General features: G+C 55.0%; 10 protein-coding genes across 10 annotated transcripts; 5 read left to right on the forward strand and 5 right to left on the reverse strand.

The window, feature by feature from the left end:
- Nucleotides 1-173: 173 nt before the first annotated feature.
- J7T55_000177 (uncharacterized protein) lies at nucleotides 174-2,693 on the reverse strand (the record flags this gene model as incomplete). Its single annotated transcript, XM_053133789.1, has 5 exons — nucleotides 174-1,138; nucleotides 1,189-1,972; nucleotides 2,032-2,316; nucleotides 2,405-2,537; nucleotides 2,620-2,693. The coding sequence occupies 5 exons, from the start codon at nucleotides 2,691-2,693 to the stop codon at nucleotides 174-176; spliced, it is 2,241 nt and encodes a 746-aa protein (XP_052988375.1).
- Nucleotides 2,694-4,254: 1,561 nt separating this feature from the next.
- J7T55_000178 (ubiquitin carboxyl-terminal hydrolase) lies at nucleotides 4,255-7,392 on the forward strand (the record flags this gene model as incomplete). Its single annotated transcript, XM_053133790.1, has 1 exon — nucleotides 4,255-7,392. One exon carries the CDS (start codon nucleotides 4,255-4,257, stop codon nucleotides 7,390-7,392), a length of 3,138 nt encoding a protein of 1,045 aa, XP_052988376.1.
- Nucleotides 7,393-8,349: 957 nt separating this feature from the next.
- Nucleotides 8,350-10,615, reverse strand: J7T55_000179 (mp-binding enzyme; the record flags this gene model as incomplete). The annotated part of the gene is made up of 2 exons (XM_053133792.1): nucleotides 8,350-8,436; nucleotides 8,582-10,615. 2 exons carry the CDS (start codon nucleotides 10,613-10,615, stop codon nucleotides 8,350-8,352), a joined length of 2,121 nt encoding a protein of 706 aa, XP_052988377.1.
- A 2,666-nt stretch (nucleotides 10,616-13,281) lies between these two features.
- On the forward strand, nucleotides 13,282-14,045 carry J7T55_000180 (uncharacterized protein; the record flags this gene model as incomplete). The annotated part of the gene is made up of 2 exons (XM_053133793.1): nucleotides 13,282-13,314; nucleotides 13,404-14,045. The coding sequence occupies 2 exons, from the start codon at nucleotides 13,282-13,284 to the stop codon at nucleotides 14,043-14,045; spliced, it is 675 nt and encodes a 224-aa protein (XP_052988378.1).
- A 563-nt stretch (nucleotides 14,046-14,608) lies between these two features.
- On the forward strand, nucleotides 14,609-16,541 carry J7T55_000181 (uncharacterized protein; the record flags this gene model as incomplete). Its single annotated transcript, XM_053133794.1, has 3 exons — nucleotides 14,609-14,661; nucleotides 14,729-15,149; nucleotides 15,360-16,541. The coding sequence occupies 3 exons, from the start codon at nucleotides 14,609-14,611 to the stop codon at nucleotides 16,539-16,541; spliced, it is 1,656 nt and encodes a 551-aa protein (XP_052988379.1).
- A 701-nt stretch (nucleotides 16,542-17,242) lies between these two features.
- J7T55_000182 (uncharacterized protein) lies at nucleotides 17,243-17,601 on the reverse strand (the record flags this gene model as incomplete). The annotated part of the gene is made up of 2 exons (XM_053133795.1): nucleotides 17,243-17,273; nucleotides 17,417-17,601. 2 exons carry the CDS (start codon nucleotides 17,599-17,601, stop codon nucleotides 17,243-17,245), a joined length of 216 nt encoding a protein of 71 aa, XP_052988380.1.
- Nucleotides 17,602-18,667: 1,066 nt separating this feature from the next.
- J7T55_000183 (uncharacterized protein) lies at nucleotides 18,668-19,564 on the forward strand (the record flags this gene model as incomplete). The annotated part of the gene is made up of 3 exons (XM_053133796.1): nucleotides 18,668-19,022; nucleotides 19,214-19,275; nucleotides 19,343-19,564. The coding sequence occupies 3 exons, from the start codon at nucleotides 18,668-18,670 to the stop codon at nucleotides 19,562-19,564; spliced, it is 639 nt and encodes a 212-aa protein (XP_052988381.1).
- A 2,486-nt stretch (nucleotides 19,565-22,050) lies between these two features.
- On the reverse strand, nucleotides 22,051-23,750 carry J7T55_000184 (uncharacterized protein; the record flags this gene model as incomplete). Its single annotated transcript, XM_053133797.1, has 4 exons — nucleotides 22,051-22,283; nucleotides 22,359-23,071; nucleotides 23,151-23,317; nucleotides 23,382-23,750. The coding sequence occupies 4 exons, from the start codon at nucleotides 23,748-23,750 to the stop codon at nucleotides 22,051-22,053; spliced, it is 1,482 nt and encodes a 493-aa protein (XP_052988382.1).
- A 519-nt stretch (nucleotides 23,751-24,269) lies between these two features.
- Nucleotides 24,270-25,241, reverse strand: J7T55_000185 (uncharacterized protein; the record flags this gene model as incomplete). The annotated part of the gene is made up of 1 exon (XM_053133798.1): nucleotides 24,270-25,241. One exon carries the CDS (start codon nucleotides 25,239-25,241, stop codon nucleotides 24,270-24,272), a length of 972 nt encoding a protein of 323 aa, XP_052988383.1.
- Nucleotides 25,242-26,076: 835 nt separating this feature from the next.
- J7T55_000186 (gmp synthase) lies at nucleotides 26,077-26,992 on the forward strand (the record flags this gene model as incomplete). Its single annotated transcript, XM_053133799.1, has 2 exons — nucleotides 26,077-26,401; nucleotides 26,466-26,992. 2 exons carry the CDS (start codon nucleotides 26,077-26,079, stop codon nucleotides 26,990-26,992), a joined length of 852 nt encoding a protein of 283 aa, XP_052988384.1.
- Nucleotides 26,993-27,204: the final 212 nt, after the last annotated feature.

A 27,204-nucleotide genomic window follows, 5' to 3' on the forward strand; every position in this document is an offset into this window, starting at 1 on the left:
TGCTGCGAAGCATTCCTTATTCCTGTCATTACCCCCATGTCCCCCCACGTTCTACATGCGGACAAGACTAGGTGACGTATGGCTTCCATCCCTAGGACGCTTCTTTGACCGATACCACAGTTCACCTTTGTAACAAAATAATGCATACCAGATGCCACGTCCTCCGAACCCTATCACAGTTCAATCAAGGCCTCCTCCACTGCGGGCTTTGGCGGCGCGATCGCGTGCTGAGGGGCCGATGGGAAGGCCTCCTGGTGGTATCCGCTGTACTGTGGTTGCTGCTGCTGTTGAGGTGGTTGTTGCCACGGTGCCGAGGATGACACTGGCATCTGGACGTGTTGGGCGGCCGGGTGCTGCCAATACGGCGCTTGTGGTTGCTGCTGATGTTGCTGAGGAGGCGGCACTTGTTGCTGAGGAGGCTGCTGTTGTTGCGCTGGCTGCGCGTGGGCAGTTGGAGTGGGCGTCTCGGGTCCGTTCTGGGCCTGTTGGGGGTACTGTTGCATTGTTTGCTGAAGATTTGGATAAGGTGATGGTGCTGCTTCCGGCGGAGCACTCGGCGAGCCAAGAGGATTTTGGCCTGGTTGCTGGAAGTAGAAGGATGCACTTGGGTCGCTGATCGGGGTTGTGCCGACGGACTCGGGAGCATTGGGTTGCTGTTGAGGAAGTGCAAGATGGCTCATTTGAGGGGTAGCACTTTCACTGGGAGGATAGTTGGCCTGAGGTGGATACTGGCCTGGCGGCGCAGATGCCCTCCAGCTGTCCTGACGTGGCTGCTGCTGCTGCTGCTGCTGCTGGGGATATTGATGCTGGGAGGGGCCAGGTAACGAGGCACGTTGATCGTAGGTGGCATATTGAGGTTGAGGAGTTGGTTGGGTAGGATAAGGGTATGATGGCTGGGCGGCTGGTCTGCCATAATCTTGCTGGGGTTCCCCAGTATAGAAGCTCTCGGCGGGACCAGCGTGGTTGGTAGGCACATTGGCCTGAATATTTGGGTAAGGGCCGGACGATTGACGAGGCGGAGGCAAGTTGTAGCCCCCTAGGTTCTGGTTGTGGAACGCTTTTGAAAGTCGCTCCTCCAGCATTCTGTCGTAATAACGCACTGCTGTTTGGAGCTTGGCGTGCAAATCCAGAAGGGTATCTGGCCCTTGTGTCAGCAGGAATTCCGCGAAAGACAAGAGGATAACTCACCATGCTTGCTCATCGTCTCGCCGTATGTCCGCGCCAGCTTCGGACGGAGCGTTCCGATACTATCATAGAGCTCCTGAATCTGAGGTTCTCGGAGGATCGTCCCCGGAGGCTGGGTCTGCAAGCGGTCGACGAGAGTGGAAAAGAGGTTGATATTCTCGGCTTCCACCGGCGTCAACTCGTAATCATTTTTGGGAAGTGCAAATGTGCTGGGCGCCGCGTTACCCGCACTCGACGTTTGCTCCTTTAGCGCAGCGGCGTGTTGCTTCTTTTGCTCTTCCATATCTGCCAAGGAAGCTGCAATGGCCGCTTTCAAATCGGCATCCTCCTCTTCAGCTGCCTTGCTCGTAGAGTCCCCGTTCACTTTCGGATGAGAGTGTCGCGTGTTGTTGGCTGGGGCAACATAGTCTCTGCCGTTCTGGTGACTTTGAACCTCCTCCAAGCTCATCGCCAATGCCTTTTTCAAGTCCTCATCGAAGCCGTCATCCACTCTTGCATTCCGAGGTTGCATAGACAGGGACTGGCGCTTGTTAAAGGATGACTTTGATGGTGAAGGCTCCGGACCGTAGCCGCCTCCCCTGCCGCCAGATTTATCCGTCAGCTTTGCATAACACCCGTCATCGACCCTGACTGGTTGCAATATCCCAAGGTGTGGCAGAGGCAGCGTCTTGGTCGAGCACTGCTGGTCGAAGACGTTTCCGCAGTTACGGCAGTGATGCTTGCGGTTGGTGAAAGTAAAGGCTGTTCGACATCGCATACAGACGTCCGAGTCGACCCATTCGGGTGGCTAATTTGTGACGAGTTAGCAAGCAGGGACGAGTCGAGATCAGCTAGTCCTGAACGTACCGCACTACTGTCAATCATGCTACTAGACACCGATACCCTTGGTGGGAACTGAAAGCCTTCCCTTTGTAGTGTCCTGTACACCTCGCCAATGTAGTTCAACTCGTATCGGCCCTCGGTCGCGGCGGCCCAGTGCTGGATCAGTTCGAGAATCTTGGTGCGGACGTCATGGTTCACCGAAGCTGGGCCGATGGCTTTGAGCAAGGAGACGAGGTTGTCCATGAACTCTTTGGAGGCGATCTCGGCGAGGAAATGTTGGCCGCCGTTCTTGACGCAGGTGTCTGTGAGCTTCACGGCAAGTCAGTATCGCAGAGCATCTCAGGCGCTCCAACCGTCTGGCAGCGGGCGGAGCGAGTGCATGGGTGCGCTAACGTACGTTCAGGGCGCTCAGCTGGGTATTTGGATTCTTGTCGCCGATGCGTTTCTTGAGAGAGCGCATGGCTTCCTTTGGCGGGACGGTCTTGGATCTGATGACGTCGGATATCTCGAGGTTCAAAGCTATATCCTCCCTGTAGTACATCGCATCGCATCTCATCAGCAAGCTGCTACCGGATATACTCGCGAACCGGGGAACCAGATTCATGTACGTACAAGCTGCTACTTGTGGCCTTGTTGACCTGCTCGTCCAAGGCGGACGACGCCGAGGAGGACCACCATCCCATCATGTTGGCCTACGACGGAGACGTCAGACTGGTGTCTGTACGATGTATGGCTTGCTTCGGTGGCTCGCGGTACGAGGGGCAAGGGATGGACGTCGGGTCGGGGACGCAGGAGGATCGGACAGCGATTGTGCGATTCGAAGCGCAGGCCAGTCTGAGGGTTTGCGCCGCAGGTAAAAGGTAATTAGGGAGGCAGGATGGGCGATGGGTGGGAGGCGAGTCGGAAATGGGAGACGATGCGTCGTTGACTGGAGTTGTGTTGCAGTTGCAGTGCTGCATCGTTGGCCATGAAGCTCCGTCGGCAGGTCAGATAGGTTGCAGCCGACTGGCTTGCCTTGCTTGCTTGCCTGCCAGCCCGCCAGCGCCTGCCTAGATGGAGCTTACGTCGGTGACAGGGGTGGATGCTCTAGGTACCCAAATACAGATGCGCAGATGTAGACTACGTACGTAACCGTAGCCGCGCTGTCGCACATCATTTTTTGGCTTACCCAGCTTACCTAAACCCCCTTCCAGGTGCTCCCTCCTCCAGGCGGTCGGCCTTCTGGAACCCCGAGACTTGGGCTCAGCCCCGCTAAAGGGTGGTCCCTGGAGCTTCTCTCTAGCGTTACCGTGGCATGTACATGCTGGAGACGGACTACTTCCTCCAAGCCATTCAAGTGCAACGGCCATGATGCAACAAAATCAACTGAGAAAAGAGCACAAGATATTAGCAGTCTGTCATTCGATGCTGACATGGACGCTCAATTAGCTGCTGAACGAGGCTAGCGATAATAAAATACAACAGCGCGTCGACCTGGTAGACAAAGATCACCCATACATTCCAAGACCAGGCCTCACCATCAGAGGTACCTCGCGCGCTATAGGTACCTCCCCTCGTGGCTGTGAGCTGGGCATGGGGCATGGGGCATGGGGGATGGGGCAGAGGCATTCGGGCAGCCATCTAGTCTATCCAGGCTATGTTTGTACTACTGTATCTCTATCTGCCAGATTGTCCATGCAGTAACCGCTGGCATTTTTGCCCAGTGAGGTCATACGCCTCGCTTGTTCCCGATGCTCACCACATACACCACATACAACACACACTCTCGCATACTCAACACTCAGCACACAACAACCTACCACAGTAAATACCCTCGAACAAAGGACGTCACTCTTTCCAGCCGCCTTCTTCACTCCGACCTCGACGTCCGCTTTCGCTTCGCTTCGACTCGTCACTGGCCTTTGATCTCCAGCAGCCACCGAATGACCGATATCCTCCACCATTCTTCGAGAGTCGCTGTGCCTCCATCCGCCGCCTCCTCCGCCTGCCCCTCCTTCGCTTCCTCCTCCTCCCGGGCCTGCTTTGGTATTCGCCCTTTGCCAGTTGTTTGACTCCACCCTCACAGCCTGCCCTCGACATCCGCTCCTTGGTAGCCAGCCAGCCCACTTGCTCCGCTCCTCTGTGGGTTCCTCTCGGTTCCCATCCTCCTAGCTGGTGCCCCTCCAGCTGGCTCGCCTACCTCTCTCGGGTAGCCTCCTCCAGTCCTTTCCCAGCTCTCGAACCTATGCCACCGATGTTTCGCGCAGCATGACCTCGGACACAGGGCCTACTGTTGCTTCTCACCGCATCAGTGGCCATATAGGCGGCCGCAAGCAGTCCGGTCCCTACCCACACATCGATGACCTCCTACAAGTAACTCCCGAGGGCAACACCTCGCAACCCATTGGTCACCTCCTCGGCATCGCAGAGAATGGCGTCAAGTTTGCTCAGTTCAATGCGGGCGTTGGAAAGATAGACGTGGCCCTTAGAGAATACATCAAGGCCTACGTGGTTGCGGTACAGATCATTCCTACCCACAGAGACTACACGTCGCTTCAGACCGACCGAAAAAACCTCGGCGACCGCTACAGTCGCCTCACAAAGACCCTCTCCGAATACACAGCTGCGTACGAGAACATCAAGCAGACTATAAAGGACGACAATGCGAGAACGGGGGTACAAAGGGCTACGCGGACGACATCTGCCCCCAACGGTAGACCGCAGACACCAAAGTCCCAGCCCAGCGCGCCAACAGTGCCTGCCTCACCAAGTAGACAGACTGCTTCGCCTGGAAAAATGAAGCCCGCAGTGCAGCCGAAACCGGCCAATCTACACGGGAAGGCCATCAAAAAGCCAACCACAGCTGGGAAAGGCGAGGACCTGGCTCAGAGATTTGCCAACTTGCGAGGCCCTGTGCAAGACCCGCGCATACGAACACAGCCGCCTCCAGTCCCAATCCCTGCCGACAAGCCCGCCGGGCCAAGGGAGATGCCCAAAAAGCCTCCCATATCACTTGAGGGCGTGATTCCAGTTCTGCCAAAGCTTCCGGATGCGATATATAGCCCTGCTCGGGGCAGTATCTCCAATGAAGCTGCCGAGCTGCCATCAAGCACCCCACGGGGCATGTACAGCAGGACGAACACATCGGTTTACTCCGCAGCCAAATCACCCCCGACTCAGGACTACTTTGGAAGTAATGGCTCAACAGGTCCGACGTCAGCACCGACGCCTGAGAAGAAGCGGATTCCGCTTCCTGAAGGCGACATTATTACCGTTGAAGAGCTGGTGAAATATCAACGAATCGGGTCTAAGGATTTCCGGATCCTGGTCATCGACGTTCGCTCTCGTCCTGAATTCGAAGAGGGGCACATTCTCTCGTCGGCCACCATCTGTATCGAACCGGACATCTTGCAGAGAGATCGGATAGAGGCGGCTGATGTCGAGGATGCCATGGAACTCGGGCCGCCTATGGAGAAATGGCATTTCGAGAGACGTTACGAATTTAACATGATTGTGTTTTATGATAATGACTCGGAGCATCTCAGTTCAGGGAGCACCAACGCGCCGGCTACCCTTTTCAGGTTGTTGACAGACTTCGATTATCCGGATGGTGATCCAGGGTCCAAACACCCAAAGCTATTAAAGGGGGGGTTGGAGGCGTGGCAGGATGCCATGGGCGGCAGTGCCCTTCAGAAATCGTCCAAAACTGCTGGCCATAAAAGACGGCAATCTCATTACGACTGGCTCAAAGTCAGGTCTCCTTCAAAGCCCATTCAAAGCATTGAGGAGGCTCGACGATGGGAAGAGAAATTAACGCAGCTGAAGAGCGATGAGACAGACGACGGGAGTGGGGATGAGTTCCATCCTGTGAGGTCACTCAGCGACTTCATGACCCGGTTCCCGCCTGTACAAGAATCCATGACATCACCCCCTGCATTATCACCAACTACAGACAACAACCTCACTGGCCGATTCTCGCCTGTGCCCGTACGTGCATCGCCTCCTCAGAGAAGCCCCCAACGAGCACACTTCGATCCTATACTCCCCTCCGAGCCGACCCGACCGCCGCCCGCCGTGCCGCGCCGGAGCTATACCGGGCTCCGCACAGCAGATGATGACCACGGCACGCCGACTAAGCTCACCAAGAGGCTAGACGCGGCAAACAGGAGGCGAGCCGTGGGATTGCAGAACCCAGGAGCCTGGTGCTACGCCAACAGCACCTTACAGGCTCTATTCTCATCTGGTGCCTTTGGGGAGGAACTCATGAGTGGAGCGTGGGCTCAGCTGTACAAGGCTCCCATGAAGAGCGACGAGAACATCGTGCCTCCGCAGCTGTTGACGAAGATCCTGGCGAACCTGTTCCACTGGATGGGCAATGGCAAATTCCCGTCCATGCAGGCCAAGACTCTGATGGAATACTTGCGACAAAAGTCCTCCAGAAATTCTCAGGGGAAGAGAGTTCACGAGAGTCAGATTCTGGGCACCCATAGGCAACAGGACGCTATGGAATTCTTTGGCTACGTGTTTACGGAACTTGACGACGAGACGAACAGATTCCGTGATCGCCCATCAGAAGTACCCCAACCTACGCCGTCCAAAACCAAATCTCTCACTGACCTAGCCATTCAATACTGGGACCTTCACAGCCGAGTCAGCGATTCGATTATAGACAAATACTGGCGCATCACAGAAGTTGTCATCGTTCGATGTGACCATTGTGGCCATGTGGTCACGAAGTACTCGAACAAAGACATGCAATTTCTCAGTCTGCCCCAGAGCTCTGAGCCAGTGATGATTGAGGACTTGCTGCAAAGAGACTACTCAAACGAGCACCTCGACGATTACACATGCGACAACTGCTCGAGCAAAGGCCATTGCTGGAAAGGCACTAAGCTCGCCCGCCTCCCGGACTTCCTCTGCGTGTGCTTCACGCGGTTCGAGAAGAACGACGAGAGCGCGCGGTTCTCCAAGATCACCACGACGGTGGACTTCCCCATCCGCGAGCTGGACCTGACGCCGTACACGGTGCAGGGCCAGCAGGCGTACTCGTCGCTGCTGACCAACGGGCACGCCGGCACGTCGGCCGTGACGTCGCCGACGTCGACGATCCCGACCGACGACCACCACTTCAACAAGCCGTTCCGCTACGAGGCCTACGCCGTGGTGCAGCACGGCGGCGAGCTCAACAGCGGCCACTACGTCGCGGCGATCCGCGACGAGCCGCACGGCCCCGACGGCACGAGCAAGTGGCACGTCGCCGACGACGCGCGCATCAGCGAGCTCGCCGTCGGGCCCTCGAGGTCCGACAAGGGCAGCCAGTTCCTCCACCGGCAGAGCCAGCACTGGGGCGGCGGCATGCAGGCGTTCATGGTGTTTTACCAGCGCAAGGACGCCGAGTTGGTATAGTAGCAGTCAGTGTAGGGTGATTGGATTTGATGGATGGGGAAGGTACAGGATAGTATAGACCGCAGTAGCATACCCGGATACCTGAGTTCTTCTTCTTCTTTCTTGTTTCTCTCATCCGCATCATCTTATAATTCAGCATGTTATATCTGTGGCTTGCCTAGGCACACACTCGCCGTTGCCTGACGTGATGATTTGTTCCACAAGACGCAGAATGATTGCCTGGTGCGCTTGCTCCAAGTCGCTTGCGATCCGGCTCACGATCATGCTACGTGCAAGCAGCTATCAGTCCGAGGCCATCAACTAGTGATGTTGCCTATAAGAAGCTTCTGATGCTGTCCCTGCCCACGAGTGGCACCGAAACAGGTACCTTGCAAATATAGTGTCATGATAACGAGGACGCGATGAGAGCTGGCCAGCCCCCAAGATGCCCAGCCACAGTGGAACAAAGAGACCCGGCAATTACTTTTAAGGCCAACGGCAGACTGTCATTGACGACTAGAATAATTCTACAGACCAGTATCCATACTGTCCCTCCCAAAAGAAAAAAAGAAGCCGATCCCCTGGTAACCCATACTCAAACATCCCCACCGGCACACACGTGATTATACAAGACCAAGGAGCATGTGCACAATATTGTATACACATTTCTTAGGGTGGGAGGGGGAGAGGAAAGAGGTCATTGTGAATGATTCACATGAAACAACCAATGCAGCCCAAAACGCCACGCCAGCAACTCACCAAAACCACATAGCCCACAAGCAACCCAGCACACCGCGTCCAGACGGGAAACAGACCGGCCGGCTTCCTTGGGTTACTCCCCACGCCCAGCCGTACCCACATGCGGAAGACGGGACAGATGCAATCCTGGAGTCGAGCACCGCAACCCGTGCCCGGACCAGACTCTTTTTCGACCGGAGAAGTCGATTACTCTTTTTTTCTGGGGAAAAGGTCCCTTGTCTACGACTTGAAGGCCTCCTTGATTTCCTTCGCGTACTTCTCCCTGATGGCTCGACGGTTGACCTTTGATGTTGCAGTCACGAGGCCCTGTAATAATTGTCAGCGATATGTTCACTCATTGGACCAATTGGCACATGTAGAAGCCGCAGAGGCGGAAAACGAGAAAGAAAAGAAAGTTTGCACACAACAACGATTTGCACAAGCCAAGAGAAGGAAGGAAGTAAGGACTCACACTCTCCGGCGTCCACTCCTCGTCCGTCAGGACGACACCAGTAATCATCTCGAGCCCAGTAAGGCCAGCGCCCTTGCCCTGGGCAACGAGGTCCTTGAAGACAGCGGCGCGGACCTTGTCGTTGCGCACCAGGTCGTGCTCGCCACCCTGGACGCCGAGCCCGGCGGCGATCTCGCGGATGACGGCCTCGTTGACGTGGATGACGGCGATGGGCCGCGGGTGCTCCGAGTCGCCGTGGACCATGAGGTTCTGCACGGCGCGCGAGCCGCGGTAGGTGGCCTCGAGCTTCTCGAGGGCGATGTACTCGCCGCCCTGCAGCTTGACGAGGTTCTTGACGCGGTCGATGACCTTGAGGTGGCCGACGGCGTCGAACTCGCCGATGTCGCCCGTCTTGAACCACCCGTCCGCCGTGATGGCCTTGGCCGTCTCCTCCGGGTTCAGGTAGTACTCCTTGAGCACCGGCTTGCCGCGCAGCCAGATCTCGCCCTGCGGCGGCGTCGTCGACGTCGAGTAGTTCAGGTCCGGGATGCTGACCAGCTTGCACTCGATCGCCGGCGTGATGGGCCCGACGGCGCCCGTCAGGGTGAACTGCTGCGGGGAGCCCAGCGCGCCGTTGCCGCCCGTCTCGGTCAACCCGTAACCCGTCAGCATGGGGGCGAGGATCATGGACATGAAGTGGGCCGTCTCCTTGGAGATGCCGCTAGCACCGTTGATGATGAACCGCAGCCGGCCGCCCGTGAGCTTGCGCACCTGCCCGAAGATTGCCGAGTCGAATATCGTCTGACCGGGAAGGTTGTGCTGGACGAGGAAGGACTTGACGTTGAACGCCCCCCAGAACAGGCTGCGCACCAGGAGCGAACCGCCGTTGACGCGGCCCATGACGCCCTTCTTGATGGTCTCCCAGACCTGCGGGACGCCGACCAGGATCGTTGGGGCGAGGGTCCGCATGTCGCCCGCACAGTTGCGCACGTTCAGGTCCGACAATGTTCGCGCGCTGCCGTAACCAAGCGTCGCGCCGAAGAAGAGGACCAGATTCTCGACAACCATCTCGAAGATGTGGGCCAGGGGCAGGTACGCCAGGATGACCTCCTCGGTGCTCACGTTGTCGCCAATAACGCCCGCCAGGCCGGCCACGGCGGCCACGAAGCTTTCATGGGTCACAGAGACGCCCTTGGGAGGGCCGGTGGATCCGGATGTGTACATAATGCAATATGTATCTTGGGGAGTTGGGGGCAGAGGTTGGTAAGGATTTGCCTCACCAAGGGAGGCAAGCTCGGTGGCACTCAGGACGGTCAGGTTGGGGTGGGAGGACTTGAAGGCATCGATCTCGGACTGTGGAGTGGGCTGCGCGATGGATTGGTCGTTGTAGATAATAATCTTGACGGTCTCTGCCTTGCTCAGGGCTCCCGAGGCGGTCTTGAGCAGGTGAGGGTCTGTGAACATGACCTTTGGCTTGCTCTGCACCAGCGTGTGCTCAACGCCGCTTGTGCCCAGAGTATCGTAGGCTGTAACGATGGTGAAGGTCTGCGAGGAGCAGGCATGCGACAGGGCGAGCCAATTTGCGCTCGTGGAGGCAAACATGTGCACCTTGTCCCCCTTCTCCAGGCCCAGATGGCGCAGACCGGAGGCCAGGTTGAGCAAGTGTGTCTCGTAATCGCCGTAGGTCATGAAGGTGTAATTGGACAGCTCGAAGTACTGCCACTTCTTGTCGACCATCTGGGTCTGGCCGTCGACGATCTTGGGCACCTTCTTGGTCTCCTCGTGTATCTTGATCAGCTTGCGAGTGCCCATGCACCTGTCGCCAGCGTGCTCCTCGGCGCTGAGCTTGACGAGGGCGAAGACGGTGTCGACATCGGGGCGAGGGCGGTCGATGAGGCCATCTTTTGCCACGACATTCCGGCGTGGCTTGGTCTCGCCCTCAACTTCGGGAGCGCCGGGAACTTCGATGGTGAAGGGGGGCTTCTCGACCTGGTAAAGAGGGCCCAGGCCGGAGCGCCAGCTCTCGGGGACGGCGAGGTTCTGCTTGCAGGGCATGATGGGCAAGCAGAGGAGGGAGGAGGAGGAGGAGAAGTGTGTGTTGAGCAGTCGGTAGGCAGCGATCGAGAGGAGCGGGAGGAGGACGGCGACTATTAGTAGCAGGGGCGAGGGTCGAGGCGGCGCCCGTGTTCGAGTCCGAGGTAGAGGTCGAGGTCGAGGTCGGCTGGAGCTCCGAGGAGTGGTGGGTCTCTGTTGCATCCAGTGGGCGAGCTGTGTCCCGAACAGGCACCCGCCGAGTGTTGCGACGATGACGATAAATGATCACCTGCGAATGATGCCAGGGCAATCTGACAACAACTGGGTGCGCAGCAGGAGAATTGATTGATGACGACGAGGAGGGTTGAATGAGTGAGTGGCTGGCTCGGCGGGCTCGGGTGGTCAGCAGCGAACCTCAACAGAATGGAGCAAGCAGAGCTGTCCTTGTCTTGTCTTGAATTGTCGGGCCCGGTCTTGGTGGGAGCTGCTCCCTCCTTGGTGACGTTTCGCTTTGGGCTGAGGGCTGAGCTATTTCAGCATCTGCCAAGCTCCACGCCAATCTCTGGGCACGACAAGGGGGGTCCATGGCAAGGGCATGTCAAGGGCATGTCAAGGGCACAGGCCCATCTGGAGAGTCTGGGCTCCGCATGGCCTCGATCCATGCATGTGTCATTTCGAGCCGTCTACCTCTGGCTTGTGATAGTGGATCTCCCTCGCTTGATCGGCAGCAGATGTCATGCCACGACCACGACAATCAATCTGTCAACGCTGGCCAGCCCGAGGAGAGCGATTTCAAACCGACATGTTGGCTGCAAAAAAAGGTTAGGAAAGGGCGGGATGGCTGAAGCATCTTGGAAATCAGAAGCTTAGAGACGGGGTTGTTTAGCAACAGCTCAGCCTCCTCGGCCGAGAGCTATAAGTTGTTTAGATAAGGTTTGCGTCTAGATTAGAGCCTCACCACTGTCTATCATTCCTCGATAGAAAATCTATCTACCTAGTCAGAGCCTACCTTGCAAGCTTCCAATGTTACGTGTGCTGCTCCCTGTCACAAGTGCCATGTCGACATCGGGACAGCCGGCCAACCGCCACCGTGACCTCGGCAGACGCCAATCAAGGTCCCCACAGTCACGGCACAGGTCCGATGCTGATTTCCGCTCAGAGCCTCATAACACTGGTAACCAACCCATATATCAGCGCATCCCTGTCCGGCACACACACGAGATACCTCACCTCATCTCAAGCATCTCACCACTGACGTGCAGGCAGGTATGCATGTTGGCCCCCGACCACTTCGCTACCTGTCACAGCCAAGCGGTCAATCTCCGATCTGCCCAAGAACTCCGGACTACCGCCAAGCACCGATTCGTGGAAATTCCTGGACATCTTGAAAACATGCCAGTGTTGAAGGATTCTGCATTTTCTAGTCAGGAACGCCTTCACCTCGAACAAGTCTGAACCAGACTTCTACATCACTATTGCCATTCACTGCTTGAGCCAGGTCACGGCTTGGCACAATTAGGGCTGCCTCTAGGAATAGATTCTTTTTCGCAACAGGGATATTTGTCCACCCTGTCACGTGGTCGAGTATTACCATACCACAGGAGCCCAAAATCAGGAATTAGCATCAATTTCAAAGAGTCGCGTTAGATAGACGAGAATGTATTGGCACAGCACCCATAGCACGTGCTACTGGCGGGACATCGATGCTTCAAATATAGAGGCGACGGGTGTGCTTGTACCCAAGTGAATGCCCTTGAAGAGTCTTAAATCGCAACGGTCGCCGGCTTCCCGTCTACTGCACATCTATCTGCAGATATACCAGTCGTACGAGACACCTGACTAAAAATAAAAGTTGCCGAAAATGTATATTAAACTCCAATTCCCCGCTGTCTAGTTCAGCGGGACAAGTCTCAAGGAACTCCGGAACTACGAGACACTGTCCCCCCAAATCAGCCTAAACTAAATCTGGATTCTGCTCTCGCATGGGACGATCCGCGACTGAAGGGCACTACGAGGAATACTGTATGTATCCACGAGAAGGAGGCATGGGCAGCGTTAGTACTAATGGGATATCCCCCAACGGATTGAAGCTTGCCGGACGGATGCTTCACAGAAGCTTCAGATCGAATAAACAAGGGCCTCGATATACAACACAAATGTCTTGCCCCCCACGCCTGCCCTTGTGACGGGTGGCAGATCTCGGAAGCAACCGAAGACCAAAGCCAAACCCTGGCCCTGCAAGTCCACAACCCTTGCTGCATCGTCCAGGGGGTTGCCTGCCAACGGCCAGCTCCAGTTGAACCACACCTCGCGGCCAGGAACGTTGACGTTGGTTGATAGTCTATCTATCTAATTTGCTTGGACTGTCTTCTCTTTGTCCTGTTGTCTCCCCGCACAATTAGTCCCCCTGCACTTTGCCCTAACAGGCATTGGCTGCAGCAATGGCTTCAACTGCCGTCTTGGCACGCTGGGCATGATTGACAGCAACTGGTCAGGTCGCATCCAGCTGGAGTGTCCGTGTGTCAAACAAGTCGTTGGCGTTTCAGAACTCTCACTTTATTCTCATAGCGCCGTTCTCCTCATGTCAGCATTTGACTTCACTCCATCATCACCATAATCATAATCATCTAAACAGCCACCAAATTCGATGTCAAGCTGGCTATAGACATTGAACAGTCACCGTCGCCATGATGCTGTGCCAGAACAGACAAGAAGACGTCGTAAGTACACCCGTGCTCTCAATAAGTGCTTGTTACTATGTATGATATGCAAATGAAGAACCTTGTCGCATATCTGACAGTCCAAACAGTCATTTCTGATGGGCGCATCGTCCGGCCTTCCATCACAGTGCTTCTTCGACACTATACTAGCACCACTACCAACATGGGTCTTCATACTCGCCCTACCAGCCGTGGGACTCATTCGCACCAAAGTACCATCCACACAGGTCCTCCACGCCAACGTGCGCCGTGCCTGGATCCGCACCGCCACACTGTCTCTGTACTACTTCTGCATATTCGCCATCGTCCTGATGGAGTCCATCGAGGTCGGCCGTCTGGCCGCAGCAGATCTTGGTGTCGGGCTACTGCCATTCATCTACGTCGCGTGCGCCCTGGCCGTGGTCACGTGCGCAGCTGATACAAAGATCGCTCGCGCTCTAGGATGGGATCGTGGGTGGTGGCAGGAAGCAACGGCACTATTTTGCGCCATGAGTGGCATCATCACTACGGTCAAGACGATCGCCGTGGAGGCGCTCGACGGTGCGAGTCGCTTGCACACAGCGTATCCCGTGAGCGACCAGTTTACGGACCTTGTTGTCCTGGCGGTGCTCTACTTTGTACTCTTGCTGGTTGTGGTGGCCATGAAGTACTTTGTCAGGCCGAGGGACCGAGCTAGTCGGGCTTCAATGGCCAGTGATATCGAGGAAGTCGAACTCACTATGAAGGAATGAGGCTGTTTAGTCACGGAAGGTATCATGTGAGCTGCTTAAGTCAGTATCGGAGTCATGCCTGCGGCCTGGGCCTGTCTTTTCGCTGGGACTACTAAATTAAGATCGTAGTTAGACAGCCTACTATGTTTGACGGCGTTCTGGAAAGGAAGGGGAAAAGGGGGAAAAAATCTCCGGGGCACTAAATCCTGCCTAATAAATATCGCCCTCCCCCATCGTGCCTTCCCGATCAGGAACGTGTTGCACCTACCAAACCGACGGGAAATCAACGCCTACCCCCATCTCAGTATCGCCCTTTCCGGTATCCTTCACAATTCGTTGTGCCATGCTCTGATAGAGCTTCCTTCCCTCCCAAGGCTCGCCCAACGCTTTCCTTGGGCTAGATTTTCGATTCAACGTCGTCGGTCCCCTCATGCAACCCCAACCGTACCAAATCCTCACCTTTGGACAGGAATATTGACGTATATATCAGCCTTTCTCTCAGATCATAGGACATCAATTACGCTTGCTTTCGCTCTAACTAGCTCTCCGGGTGTATTCTGTGTCAATCTCTTTACTTGAGAAACATGTCTCCAATAATACCAACTCCTAAGGCAAAGAGGCCCTCTCTACATCAAATGTGAGTTGATACCTCAACCCTATCCGTCTTTCTCGCATCGATGGACATACAGCTCACACAACGATAGCACCGTCACTGGCCAAGGCTCACCAGAGCCTGATCTCGGTCCAGCTTCAGAAGGCAAAAGGTCCTTCGCTGGTTCAATCGAGCGCCATGCCGCTGAGGACAACAAAGACCTGGCAGTCCCCCCAAAGCTTTCCGCAAAGGCTAGGAAGCTATTGAAGCTTTGCGGCAATTGCGAAAGGCTACACAAGGACCAGCGCAATCCTCAAGGGTGCTGTGACTGTATCTACGCCTCTGGTGAGGGCGAAGAAGACAGTACTGCTCTCTCCTCCGACTTCAGCTCTCCATTGGCAGGCCGTTCAGTCAAGCCGGTGAAACTGTGGTGCAACGCTTGCACAGAACGCAAGGCCGAGCCCGGCGAAGATGGCCGCACTCGAAAGAATGCCAGACACGGTTGCAAAGACTGCCTCCATCTGAGAGAGCAGGTAAGGTCAGCTAATGGTAGCCCAGCCGGATCCTCTCCTGCATCCAAGTCCTTTGGAGCAACTGCATCTGCTCCAGGACGGATAACGAAGCGTCGACGACAGCCCAAGTCAAAATACAAACAAGCCAGTCAAAAGCAAGTAGAAGGCGTCTGCAAGGCTTTGTGGCTGAGGCAGAATAAGGGAGAGACTAACGAGTCTGTCTCTCGCCAGAGGTGGGTGATGGCCACTGCTACCATCCCATCGCATGAGCTAAAAGACGACGACTTGGATGACAGCACTGTTGAGAATGACCCTATGCACCCCCCGAGATGCATCCCCAAAGACGACCCTCACACGGATTTCCTTGGGCAACCGAGAAACGCTGAGTACTTGGCCATGATCCAGCAAAACATCCAACAGTGGCAGCAGCAGCCTCAGCCTGCGTCCCTTGCACCTCAACTTGACTTCTACGACGACCAAGGCCAAGGCCTGTTCTTCAACGGGCATGGAGCCCATGCGGCGCCTGCCATCCCGGCGCCTGCCATGCCTCTCCCCGTCTCCTTCAACAATCAAGGCCAAGGGCAAGGGACGCACATCAACACGTATGGATCCCCTACTGCGGCTACCATACCAGCGGCTACCATGCCCCTCCCTGTCTCCTTCAACGGCCAAGGTCAAGACCAAAGCAACTACTTCAGTGGAGCTCAATTCCCTGAGGCATCCTCGCTCTTCGCGAACGATCACGGTCTCCAGGCCGTAGGGCCAAACCTGAACACCCCTACGGATTGCATCGATCCAAGATTACTTGCGGATGATCCGTCTCAGACCATGTGCGGTACAGGCCCAATGCAGGGGTTCGACTATCCTTCCCGGCCTGCGCAGGATTTAAATAGGACACAGTCTGCCTTCGACGAGGCGATGGATGACCTCGACTGGTCTAGATGGCATGAGGCTCAGCCGTGGGACGCGACCCCGATGGACTGCGCACCCTCCGGCATGCCTCATCACACGGCTGGACCTCAACAGCCTGGATTCCAACAGCCTGGATTCCAACAGCCTGGATTCCAACAGCCTGGATTCCAACAGCCTGGATTCCAACAGCCTGGATTCCCTCCTAATGCCATGCAGTCGCAGTTCCCGATGCAGGCCCCGTTCCCTGGAACCGCAGACGGCATGGGCTGGAATGGCTCCCAAGCCGAATTCCAGCCCGGTCCTGCTCCACAGCCTTGGTGGGCGAACCCCATGTCTGCAGCATATCACGGCCCGATCCTGTCTTCGGTCAACCAGGGTGCCGCGAATGGAAACAACAGACTGAACCCTGCCGAAGCAGATATGTTCAGACAACATACCAATCGCAGCCCCGGGCCCGCGCCGCCGGCAGCGAGCGGCGCACCACAGCCGCGCTCCACCTGATGGCAGGAGGGCAGAGTCTCTGACCAAGACCACACAGGTCGAGAGACCCAGAGTTTATTAAATCCTTTTCCAACTCCCAGTTTCCAGTGCTGCTATTTGATTGCCACCGCCTTGCCATCACGAACCCTTTCAATGTCGTGCGAGCGGTGTGTCTCAACCACGGACTTTCCGTTTGCTCTTCGAATGGATGGACAAACTCGCTTTTGGCGTTTTCATTTGCTTTTTCTTCATCGATACCCTGTACCTCTACGCTTTCACCTATGGCGATTCTACAATTCACTGCTTCTCACCCTGGGTTGGTCAGTCCACTTAGACACAATTGCTCTCGGTCAACTCCTGCGCCGCAGTGAGCCAACCTGATTGCGCAATTGTCTAGTAGATTGGGTTTTGGGTACTTGGGGTTTTGTATTTTTTTGCTTTTGCATTTTGTCATTCTCCCTCCTCCCCAGCGCAGCTCATCTGCATAGGTGACAGCAGGCCCCAGTCAACACCGAGACGCCCAGCGTACAACAAATTCTATCATATCGGATATCGAAGCGACGCATCGATCAAGATGTGTATCGGCACGCAGGCAGTATCAACTTTCAGTGCGAGCGAGTGGGTCTGGGACTTGTGCAGTTGGAAAGGATTTAATTCGTCTTTTTTAAAAGAAAAAAAGAATAAAAAGAAGAGAAGAAAAAAACAATTACTTAGATTGATAGTCATCCGGCCTCGCGGCCCCGAATACGAAATCTGGGTTTTGTTACATGCCCCATCCCTCCCCGGGACCACAATGCTAAATATTCGTGAATTCCGTGCCGGATCTGATTCAAATTCTTATTGCTGGTCCTTCCCCTCTCAGATTATGCGTGCGTCCCCAACCCAATCGCCCTCACATGTCCAGGCTCCAGATGTCCGTCTTGATGGCGTGCTCCGAGGCGCCGGCCCTCCTCACCTTGCCGCGGGGCAGGCCGGATGCGCGCGGGAAGAACTGCCGCCGCACCATGGCGCGGTCGTTGCCCTTCTTGCGGTCTTGGTTGTGGGGGTGGTCTGATGATGTTGGCGCTGTGATGGACTCCATCTTATGTGTATGTGTGTGTGATCTGTGGTAGAAATGGAGGTGGCTGATAATGGTTGCTAGTTGCTGGTGTGGGTGATGGGTACTCTTTGCTGTTGTGCTAGACTTGGCGCAGGCTAGACTTGTAATGTTATACTCAATTGCAGAGTGTGGTGAGACGGTAACGCGATATTTGTACTCTAGAAAGCGTGACTGACTGCTCTCGGTGGCTGGATGCTCACCTTGGGAAGCAAGGGGGACAATGAGTACCTTATATCAGCAACTGGCCCTGGTGCAAGCCCCAGTGCCGGATTCCGTAGGATACACAGACAGCACGGCCCACACGTGTGAGAGGGGATTTCGACGCAACGTGGAGAGCCTCAGTTGCACGCGGCGGTGTCACTAACACCGCCTCGTAGGGCTCATCCTGGGCGGGGTGGGGCATCGCTCGCTCGCTTGCACCCGCATTGCTTCTGGCCGGCGACGATCATTCAATCAATCAGTCAATCATATCGTGATCTGGCCCCCTGCGAACATGTTACACATAGACCACGCCTTCGTCTTACCTCGCTACCGTATAGGATCCTGGCGCTGATGTAAGCCGCAACCCCAACCGCAGGAAGGAGGATCGGGAGATAGGACGGATGTCTTAGGCAGACCGCTGGTTTGTGTCCCCATTGATCAGGCAGAAGGGGGGAGGTTGCCTTGTTTTGGGCAGCGTGCGTCATTTCCATATGAGAATAGCGGAAGAGAGGGTCCTGCAGGCAACTGAAGGCAGCTGTTAGGTGCATTGCCCGCGTGATCTGCTGGCCACTGCTATTATCAAAGCCCATAATCAACGACTGCTGACTAAGAAGGATAATAGGCAGAATAAGGACGGCATCGCCTATGTGTACGTAATGATCGCCTCGCATGGAGGGAATAGGTAAGCTGGATAGAAGGGCCGTAGAACAACCGGTGGAAGGCCAGCCTGCATCAGCGTATCGATTCCGTACGACCTCGCCAAGATGCCAACAATGCAGGCATGACACGAGGCTTCGCGCAGGGGTGCGCTCATTTGGGATGCTCGGTCGGCTCGACTGGAACTGAAATGGACTCTCGACACGACATGGACGGCCACGGAGGTATAGGTGCTTACAGGCCGGTGAACAAGCCGCGTGGGGGAGTATGGGGTGGATGTAAGCACAGCGCAACGCAGGCGTACAGAAGCGAGCGGCGTCGCCTGCTCTCTGCGCCGCCACGCCGGCAAGACTTCCGGGGCATGGCAGCCTCGGCGGTGCTGTTGCTTCAAGCGTGTACGGGGACGCGTGTGTTGGAGGCCGTGGGATGGCGATCGCCTCGTCACCAGGAGCCTGCGACGGGCCCTGTGGCATTCTGGCGACACAATGGGGGTTACGATTGGGCTGCAGTCGAGGCAGATGGCCTTCAGCTTGCTTTGTTGTTCGGTGAGTGATCGGGCCATCGACGAACGAGGTGTCGCGATGTCGTCCGCACGACAAGGGCCAAGGCAGACCGAGAGTTCGAGGGGAGGTCATCTGCTTGAGTGCATTCTTCCGCCGTTGACATCCATGGATTGATGTAGGTAGTGACTGGAATGGACCGTTTTGCATAGCCTGACCGTTTCATTCATATCAAGGCGTGGACCTGTCGACCGTTGCCCACGCCTTGCTTGCTGCCCTGTTTGGCCCTCCAAACCTCGTATGTTGCTGAAGGGTGGTTGACACTGATGAGTTGTCCCGGCATTGCCTTGGGCAGATGACCACAGGCCCTCGGCTTGTTCATGCAGGGCAGGGGCCAGGTGTCAGTCATCTGTGGCGGAGGGACGAATCGACTGCACCTAGAGATTGGGCAGATGGAGCTAGAGGCGCCCTGGTGGTGGGCGAGGAACGGAGCGACGGGAACGGTGGGGCAGCCTTGGGGCAGCTCTGGCAGCTCTGGCGGCAGCTCTGGCGACAGCCTGGGGGAAGCTAGACGCCTGCCCCTGTGAGGCCTGGGGGTCCCAGGGGGCTCCCTGGAGGGCTCCCTCCTGATAGAGGGCACTTGAGAGCGCGTCCACAACTCTAACCAACGGTCAAGCGTCCTCTCCGCCACACACCCACCATGTGATGCCTTTCCAACGGGAGCTAGTGTCTTAAGAAGGCCATTATATCTTTTGCCTTCCTTTTTCTGTCGCTCTACACCTTTGTCACCCAATCAGAAAAATCGCTCGATTTTATCTCTGGTCTTTTTTGGGTGTCTTGAAGTATCCCGCGCGTCGTGGCTGAATGGCTGTATCGGCCCTCTCCATCGCGACATACTTAGCCCGAACGCCACGCGCCTGATGTTGACTGATGTCGGTGACGCATTCGCTGTCCAAGTTCCTTTTTCCCGAGCTAATCCCGCAAATTGGACACTACTGAAAAGAAATAAACAGACTACAATGACATCTCCGTGGGTTCTCCATAGACGAGACCCTCAAGTTCGGCGCCAAACACGATGACTCAAAACATCCTCGCTACGCGTGCTCGAGCAGCCTGGCAGCCTCAGGAGAAAGGCAAATCCAGGCTATCTGCTGCTGTGCCCCCCACGAAATTGGCCAATAGTCGATGTCCTGCAGGAATCCCACCTCCTTGGGTCTCGTGGAACGTATCACGACTAGATTCCTGCATTGCAGATCGCATGGCATCTTGCCCCTGCGCTGATGGGATGACTGGGCTCGTGGGAGCTTCAATGGTCAGGAGTTGGTGCCATCTGGTGAACGACCATTTGCATGGCCCGAGGTGACTATTGCTCTCAAATTTTAATTCTTCCTTTCGAAAAATTATTTTATCGAATTTATCTAGGCACTTCCACGCCCTGATGGTGTGGTCATCCTGCCCGTGGTGGTGACTACCTCTTGCTGCCCGCCCACCCTCGAGGCCGACACCATACCTCAGAGTTGCACGTGGGATATTTTCTCCATCGACTCAATTCCTCGGAATCGATCAATCGCCCCACCCCCGACACGACACATCGTTCCTCCGGTGTCTCACTTGCTGGCAGTTCGAGGGCCTTTAGCTCCATTGTCACGGCCCATTGTCTCAGACAACATGACTTCATCCCCACAGGGCCGGGGAAACACAAGACTCAGTTGACACCTCGGCGACACGCCGCGAGAGCCTCATTCGATATCGTCAGGAGATGTCTGAGATGAGATGCCTCAAGTACCTCGACTTTGGCCATGTACTCGCCCACAGGGCCGCTAGCCAACCTGTCAGTGCAGGTGGAAGGTTACGATGGGAACCCAAGATCAAGATGATGTGTTATTTCAACACCAACCTGCATCTCAGCGCATCTGCTCGAGGTCAGCCTTTGTGACAACCTGCCATTTGGCTCCAATCCCTCTTTGACTGGCTCTTTATCGCATCACACACCGTAGTCGGGCATCGATCGCGTAACACGGGCAAGGCGGCCAACAACGACAAACGTGCCCCGGCCAGTGTTTTCGGTCAGGAGATAACGCTCACATTGTCCATCACATCTTCGTCACCGTCACTTCAAGGCAACCCTAGCACTGCTGGCTGGTCACTACCATAACCTCGGCTGGACGTTCAAGGACTCGTGAGAGGAACCAAAGATGATGGCATCGACGCCTGGATCCCACGATGAATGACGTATCTCCTGTACCCCCAACTTTGGTCTTGCTATCACGTAAAGCAACTTTGCCAGTGTGGTCAGAGGCCACCGCGACCACCAAGACACGTAGATAGCCGGAGTCCTCGGCGCAAGCGCAATACGTCCCTAAATCCGAGAGACACCCGCGTTGCGCCTTTGTGGCGTCCACCCTAAAATCAAGAATGAAGCGCTCGTGAGTTTTATGCTGACCTTCTTGGGCTCTTGTTTGAAATGAGGCATATTTTATAGAATTCAGGTTCTCCCTGATACCGCTAACTCAAGCTGAGGCCGGTGCTCTTAGGCTGAGGTTGTGTTCCGTGCTCGGCGACCAGCCTCCCAGCCTCATCTCTCCCCTTTTTTGTGTCCACCTGTCTTGTCGTTAGTCTGTATTTGTCGCCCAGGAATTAGTCCTCTTCTATGTTATTCCCCCCACCCCTTTTCCTCGGGTGATGGTTGCCTGCTGGCTGGTGTTATTTCATACTGTGGGTGGCGAAGGTCTGGTTCTTCCATGCGAGTACATGACGATGCAACGCGTGGTCGCTGACTTGGAGCGGTCCACGACTGAGTATCGTCAGACTATCCGATGCGAGATGCAAGGGTGAATTTACTGCCTGTGAATGTGACCGACGGCTCCTGTTTTATGCCTCCTTTGTTTTTGTCCTTGATTAGTAGTAGAAATAGTCAACACTCGACTAAATTTGACTCCCCACTTCTATTTTAGCTCGATTATCGAACACTGATGCGTCTATGCGCTTACAAGCACACAGCTCTAAGTGATGGATCAGAAGGCACGAGAACCAAATTATCATATTTAAAGTCGAGACAAGTTGTGTCTGAGCCCTAATTAAAATGACTCTTCCTCGGCGTGATCGGGAGCCGAGGCCACGGCCGAACAGCCTGAGAGGCCCGAACCTCCATGCTATAGCGCGGCCGCTGCTCAACATCATCATCCAGGGGTACCCTTTGCCATCTGCTCCTGTAGACGTGCTCATCGTCCGGCTTTTCCTGGTATGATGGATTGGATAACGGGCGGAAGCCATGGCTCTTTTCTTTGGTGCGGCCCTTGGTCTCGTCTGTCGGAGTGTTAGCGATAAGCATAAAGATGGGGATTTGGTAAAAGACGTGATGGTCTAAATGGGCAGACTCACAAAGGTAAACAGTTATCAGCTCAAGCGCCACGGGCGCCCAAGTGACAAGCGACAGCACCTGGCCGAAAGTCCACTCTGTGTCCTGGTCTGACTCACCCGCCTTGGATTTCACTGCCTCCCTATACGCCGTGAACAGAAAGAGGAAAGTCCACATGAACAGGCCGCAGATGGCACCATCGATGAGCCTAAGGTACGGCTGGCACACCTCCCATCTCCGCCGCCACGGTCCCGCATTCGATAGGTCCACGCTTCCGTTCTGAAGCTTCCGAAGGCCGCTGCGGCGGAATGTCGCCGTGGCGTGGTACAGCCAGCGGAGGCAATTGAGAGCCAGAAATACGTGACCGGCGGTGGTCATGTACGCCAGGATGCTGCGCATTTTGTGCGAGTCACATTTTGCGAGCCAGATGTCTTCGGAAACCATGGTGTCCTGGCTCCAAAGGTACTGGAAATACGCCCCGTAGACGTAGCGGTAGAGGACTTCGACGGTCAAGGCGAAGATGATGACGAGGAACCAGAGGAATAGCCGGATCCGTTTACGGCGCAGGCCCGGGGATAGCGACTGCAGCGCTAGGGCCGGGAATATGGAGAACGAGGACATGAAGTTGGCGTTTAGAAGGCCGTAGAAGGCGTGCGGCTCATGTGGGTGGACTATTGGCGCCGCCCAGCGCGTGATGGACGCTACATTGACTGATATTGCAAAGAGAAGCACGGCGCTAAATTGCGAGATCGTTAGAACAAGTCCCCTCACGTAACTTCAGGGCTCGAGGCAACATCTATGTCTGAGTGACTTACTCTTGAAACGTGTTTAGGGACTTCCGAAAGCAGTTGATGAGGATCTTGTGATTCTCTTTCCGTCCCGCGGGTGCAGCTGCTCCGGTAAAGTCTCTGAGACTATCCGAGAAAAGAACGATAAAGTATAAAGTGGCAAAAACGGCCAGCATGTAATAAGACATCATAGCCTGGTGACGCATTGCGATCAGCATAATTAAGCTTAGTATGGAGGTTGGACAGGCCAGCACTTACGCCAACGCCGGTAAGATCCGGATCGCCTTCCCACTGAAGCTTTGGGCAAACTTGCGCACTGCACTTGGCCAGTGGGAAGTTGATCATGTCCATGAGAAGCGCATTGTTGTCTCGGAAGTAGTTCTTTTCATGATACCAGACCAGAAGGTTCGCGTCCGTCGGCTTGGTCCAATTCCTTGGTATCATAGAACCTAGATAGCCGATCACGATGTCGAAAGAAACACCATCCCACAGTGAGCCTTCATCCTCATAAAGCTGGCCGTAGGCGGCAAGCCATGCTGCTGCTGCAGAGCAGTTGGTGAAGTTCAACCATGCTACTGGCGGAGGGCTCCAGGTGGCGTTGACGACTTCACCAACAGTAACGACCATTTTGACCTGAAAAAGAATGATATGTGCTAATAGAAAGAGCTCGGCTCTAGATAGAAGAAAACCACGAAAGAGATTGTGAGATCACCCGCAAACTCACCAGTGATCGCAGACCTGGGTAGAAGTTAGAGTTCGCATTTGTTGATCATGCTATTATATTTGTCCTGCATTCCCCATTTAGTAAATAACGTAGTCTCCTTAGCCGAAATATAGTATCCAACCTTGTTTTGCGAGACAAGTTCGTCAGAGGCTGCCTCTGTCCCTATCCCTTTCTTTCCTCACCCCATACTTCATTTCGCTTGATCTGTCTTCGGCAGTGATTGCAGCTGCCTTGGTGGGTATGAAACACAGATCGACCTGTGGCAGATCTCTCACCTGGGATGCGAGTCATGCTGCGGGTAGGCCACGTGTGAGAACTCAACGGTCATACCGTGGTGCACCAATGTGAACGCTTCTATTGCATGAACTGAAGAAAAACAAGGAAATAAATATATAGATATGCACAGTACCGCCGAGAAAATCTCACAGCACTGCCTTCACTTTGCCTTGCGGCTTTGGCCGCAATATGCACTGCTGCGTCATGCAAGCGACCAAGTTTCGCTGCTCATCCCACAGACGGCCCTCCGAGTATGTCCTGCCATAGCCAGCTGCGATGGTCTTCCTCTCACGGAGGTGCCAATTGCTTAAGTCGACATCAGGCGTGAAGAGCCGCAGAGCGAAGTCTAGCGTCGAGCAAGCCCCAGCGTCGTCAAACCACAGGTGCTCATGCCAGAGCGGGAGAAAGGACAGGCCGCCGTCCATCAAGAAGGAGAGAACAGCCGCCTTTTCGCCAGCTGAAGTCAAGGGTTCCTTCGTCTTGGCCCAATCTCCGGAACTCCTTTCTGTCAGCGGGAGATCGTCCTGGTCCGTCGGAAGCGTCCTCAGGAGGCCCACCACATTTTGACCGGTCATTCCTTCAGCGCAAGTCCTCGTCTCAAAGAAGTTCTCCATCATTGAGAACATGATACCATTCTTCTCGACTATGTCGCTGCTGGCAAGTCCTTGAGCAACAGCTTTCTCAGCCAGCTGCTTCGCTGTGGGGCTTTCGTGGGGCCCCTTGAACGGGATCGTCGGCGGCGCAGAGTACGCCATCAGCGCCGGCTCCTCGACCTGGAAGTCCGCCAGCAGCTCCAGGCATGTGCGGACCTGGCCATCGGGCCGCTGCTGGCTGACCACGACGCGCCGCGTAGTGAAGGTCTTGGTGTTACGCGTGGTGTGAACCGTGCATGCCAGCTTCTCTGTGGTCGACGCTGGCCCGAGGAAGTGTCCCACGAGGGAGTATAGCGAGAACGACTCCGGCACCGTGGCACAGGCTGCGCGCGTTGCTATGCCTGCGGTGCATCCGCCGTATGCGATAGGCATTGCGTTGCCCATGCGCTGGGGAAGCTCTTTGGAGATAAATTGGCCCGGCCCGGTTTGCTCGATGGCTAGTTGGTCTGCTAACGACGGCAACATCTTGAGGATTGTTGTCGGGGCCGATTTGTGAGTGAATAATAAACACTGACAAGTCCAGACTGCGTCATTAAGAATTTGTTGTTTCTTTCCTAAGTTTCATGCATGGTAAGTACTAGGTATTGTGTTTGAGTACTACAAGGCAGCACCGAGGTGTTTTTTCCCGCATCATCAGATGCCTCGGCACAGTTTCCGAAGGAATCCCTACGTATGCCGAATAGGAAAAGATCAGAAATCCACTCCGATCTTAGCAAGGGGTTGTAAGCCTTCCTGTATAAGTACTAGGCAGTGTCTTAGCGCGATTCCTGTGACCGGAGGACCAGGGTCTGATTCAAAGTCCATGTCTCTGCAAGGCTGTAGAATAGATAGTCTTCAAACATGCGACCGAGGAAAAGTTCGAGAACCTTTCCGAAGCTACATGCGATTTGGTGGCGGGCAGGACGATGACTATAGCCCTGCTTGATCCCTCGATTGCCTTCGTCATAGTCACAAGCGGCTGGCCGACGAAGGTGGAGCCAGCCAAGGCTAGCTTGAGCTCAGCCCAGTGTAGTGGCGACACAAGCACGCATTCTCGGAACAAAGCAGCGTTGAATGTCATGGCTAGTCAAGAATGGGAAGTGTTGGCATTACGTGAGAAGTTTGACTTCTCACTATGGAGGACAGCTTTTAAGAACTGCGATTCACCAGCTTTAGACATCAGTCTGAGTTTTGTCTGCCATCAAGACTTACCATCCGAAACGAAGTAACTCGCTGTCAATCAATTCTTGTGGACAGCGAATTTAAAGCAATCATATCAGTTACCGACACCAAAGTCTGGGTACATAAACCCAGATACGCCATGAGTAAAGTCAAGAAACATGCCTCGCCTGCTTCGCCCAAAGTGCGGATAATTGTACTAGAGACGGATGAACCTCACCCCGATACTCACGCCGAGAAGGGAAGTTTTGGGGAGATCCTGCATAGTCACTTCCAAAAATCAGGTGCCGATCATGACCCTACGCTGGCTGTCGACACGGACCAAAAATTCGTTGTAGAAGAGAAGGGAGGTACAGTTCCGACCTTTGAAGAATTTGAGAATTACCAGGGGATCTTGATCACAGGAAGCATGTACGATGCCCATGCCGACAACCCATGGATTCTGAAGCTCCTTGCTGTCTTGAAAGGTAAGATGATGATACGATGCATTTAAAACAAGAAATTCAAGAGATGCTGATACTCAGGATGCAGAGCTGTGGGAGCGCCGGCCGGATCTCCACCTCAGCGGCGTTTGCTTCGGCCATCAGCTTCTCTGCCGGATGCTAGGTGCTGAGGTAGCCCCGGCTCCAACTCAGGACTGGGAGCTCGGCCACTCGAGAATCGACCTGTCTCCTGTGGGCAAGCAGCTGTTCCGCACAGACGACAGCAGTGTCTTTTTGCATCAAATGCATCAGGATCACGTCGTGACACCGCCCAGTCCCAAGTGGTCGAATGGTCTGCTTAAACCGGGTACGAGGGTGGATGTCTGGGGCCATAGTAGCCACACCGAAGTACAGGGTGTCTACATCCAGGGCCGGCTTTTCACAACACAGGCTCACCTCGCGTTTGACGAAGACATGGTCAAGAGGCAGATTCAGTTGAGGATTGACAGCGGTGGCATTGAGGATCTGGATCATGCAGACAGGGCTGCGGAGACGGCACATTGGCAACACGATGGTGATTTGGTTGCTGCTGCGATCTTGAGATTCTTTCACGGTGATGATGACAATATTAAATAAAAGTTCTTGGCTTATGGAATATTGCAATGAAAGACCGTTTGCTTTGGAAGAAACTGGATGTTTGAATCATGAGTCCGGACTAAGTTACACGTTGATGCAGTATTAGAAACAATGTGAAGCTGTCCACAAACAACAAACCGAAAATGAGGGCTCAGAAACAATAAACCTCGAACGCCTTAAATGTTGAAGTAAATGAAATGCAAGAGCATACT

This window comes from Diaporthe amygdali (genome assembly GCF_026229845.1).
Source record: "Diaporthe amygdali strain CAA958 chromosome Unknown NODE_39_length_394161_cov_64_078529, whole genome shotgun sequence".
In the NCBI taxonomy this organism is placed as follows: Eukaryota; Fungi; Ascomycota; class Sordariomycetes; order Diaporthales; family Diaporthaceae; genus Diaporthe; species Diaporthe amygdali.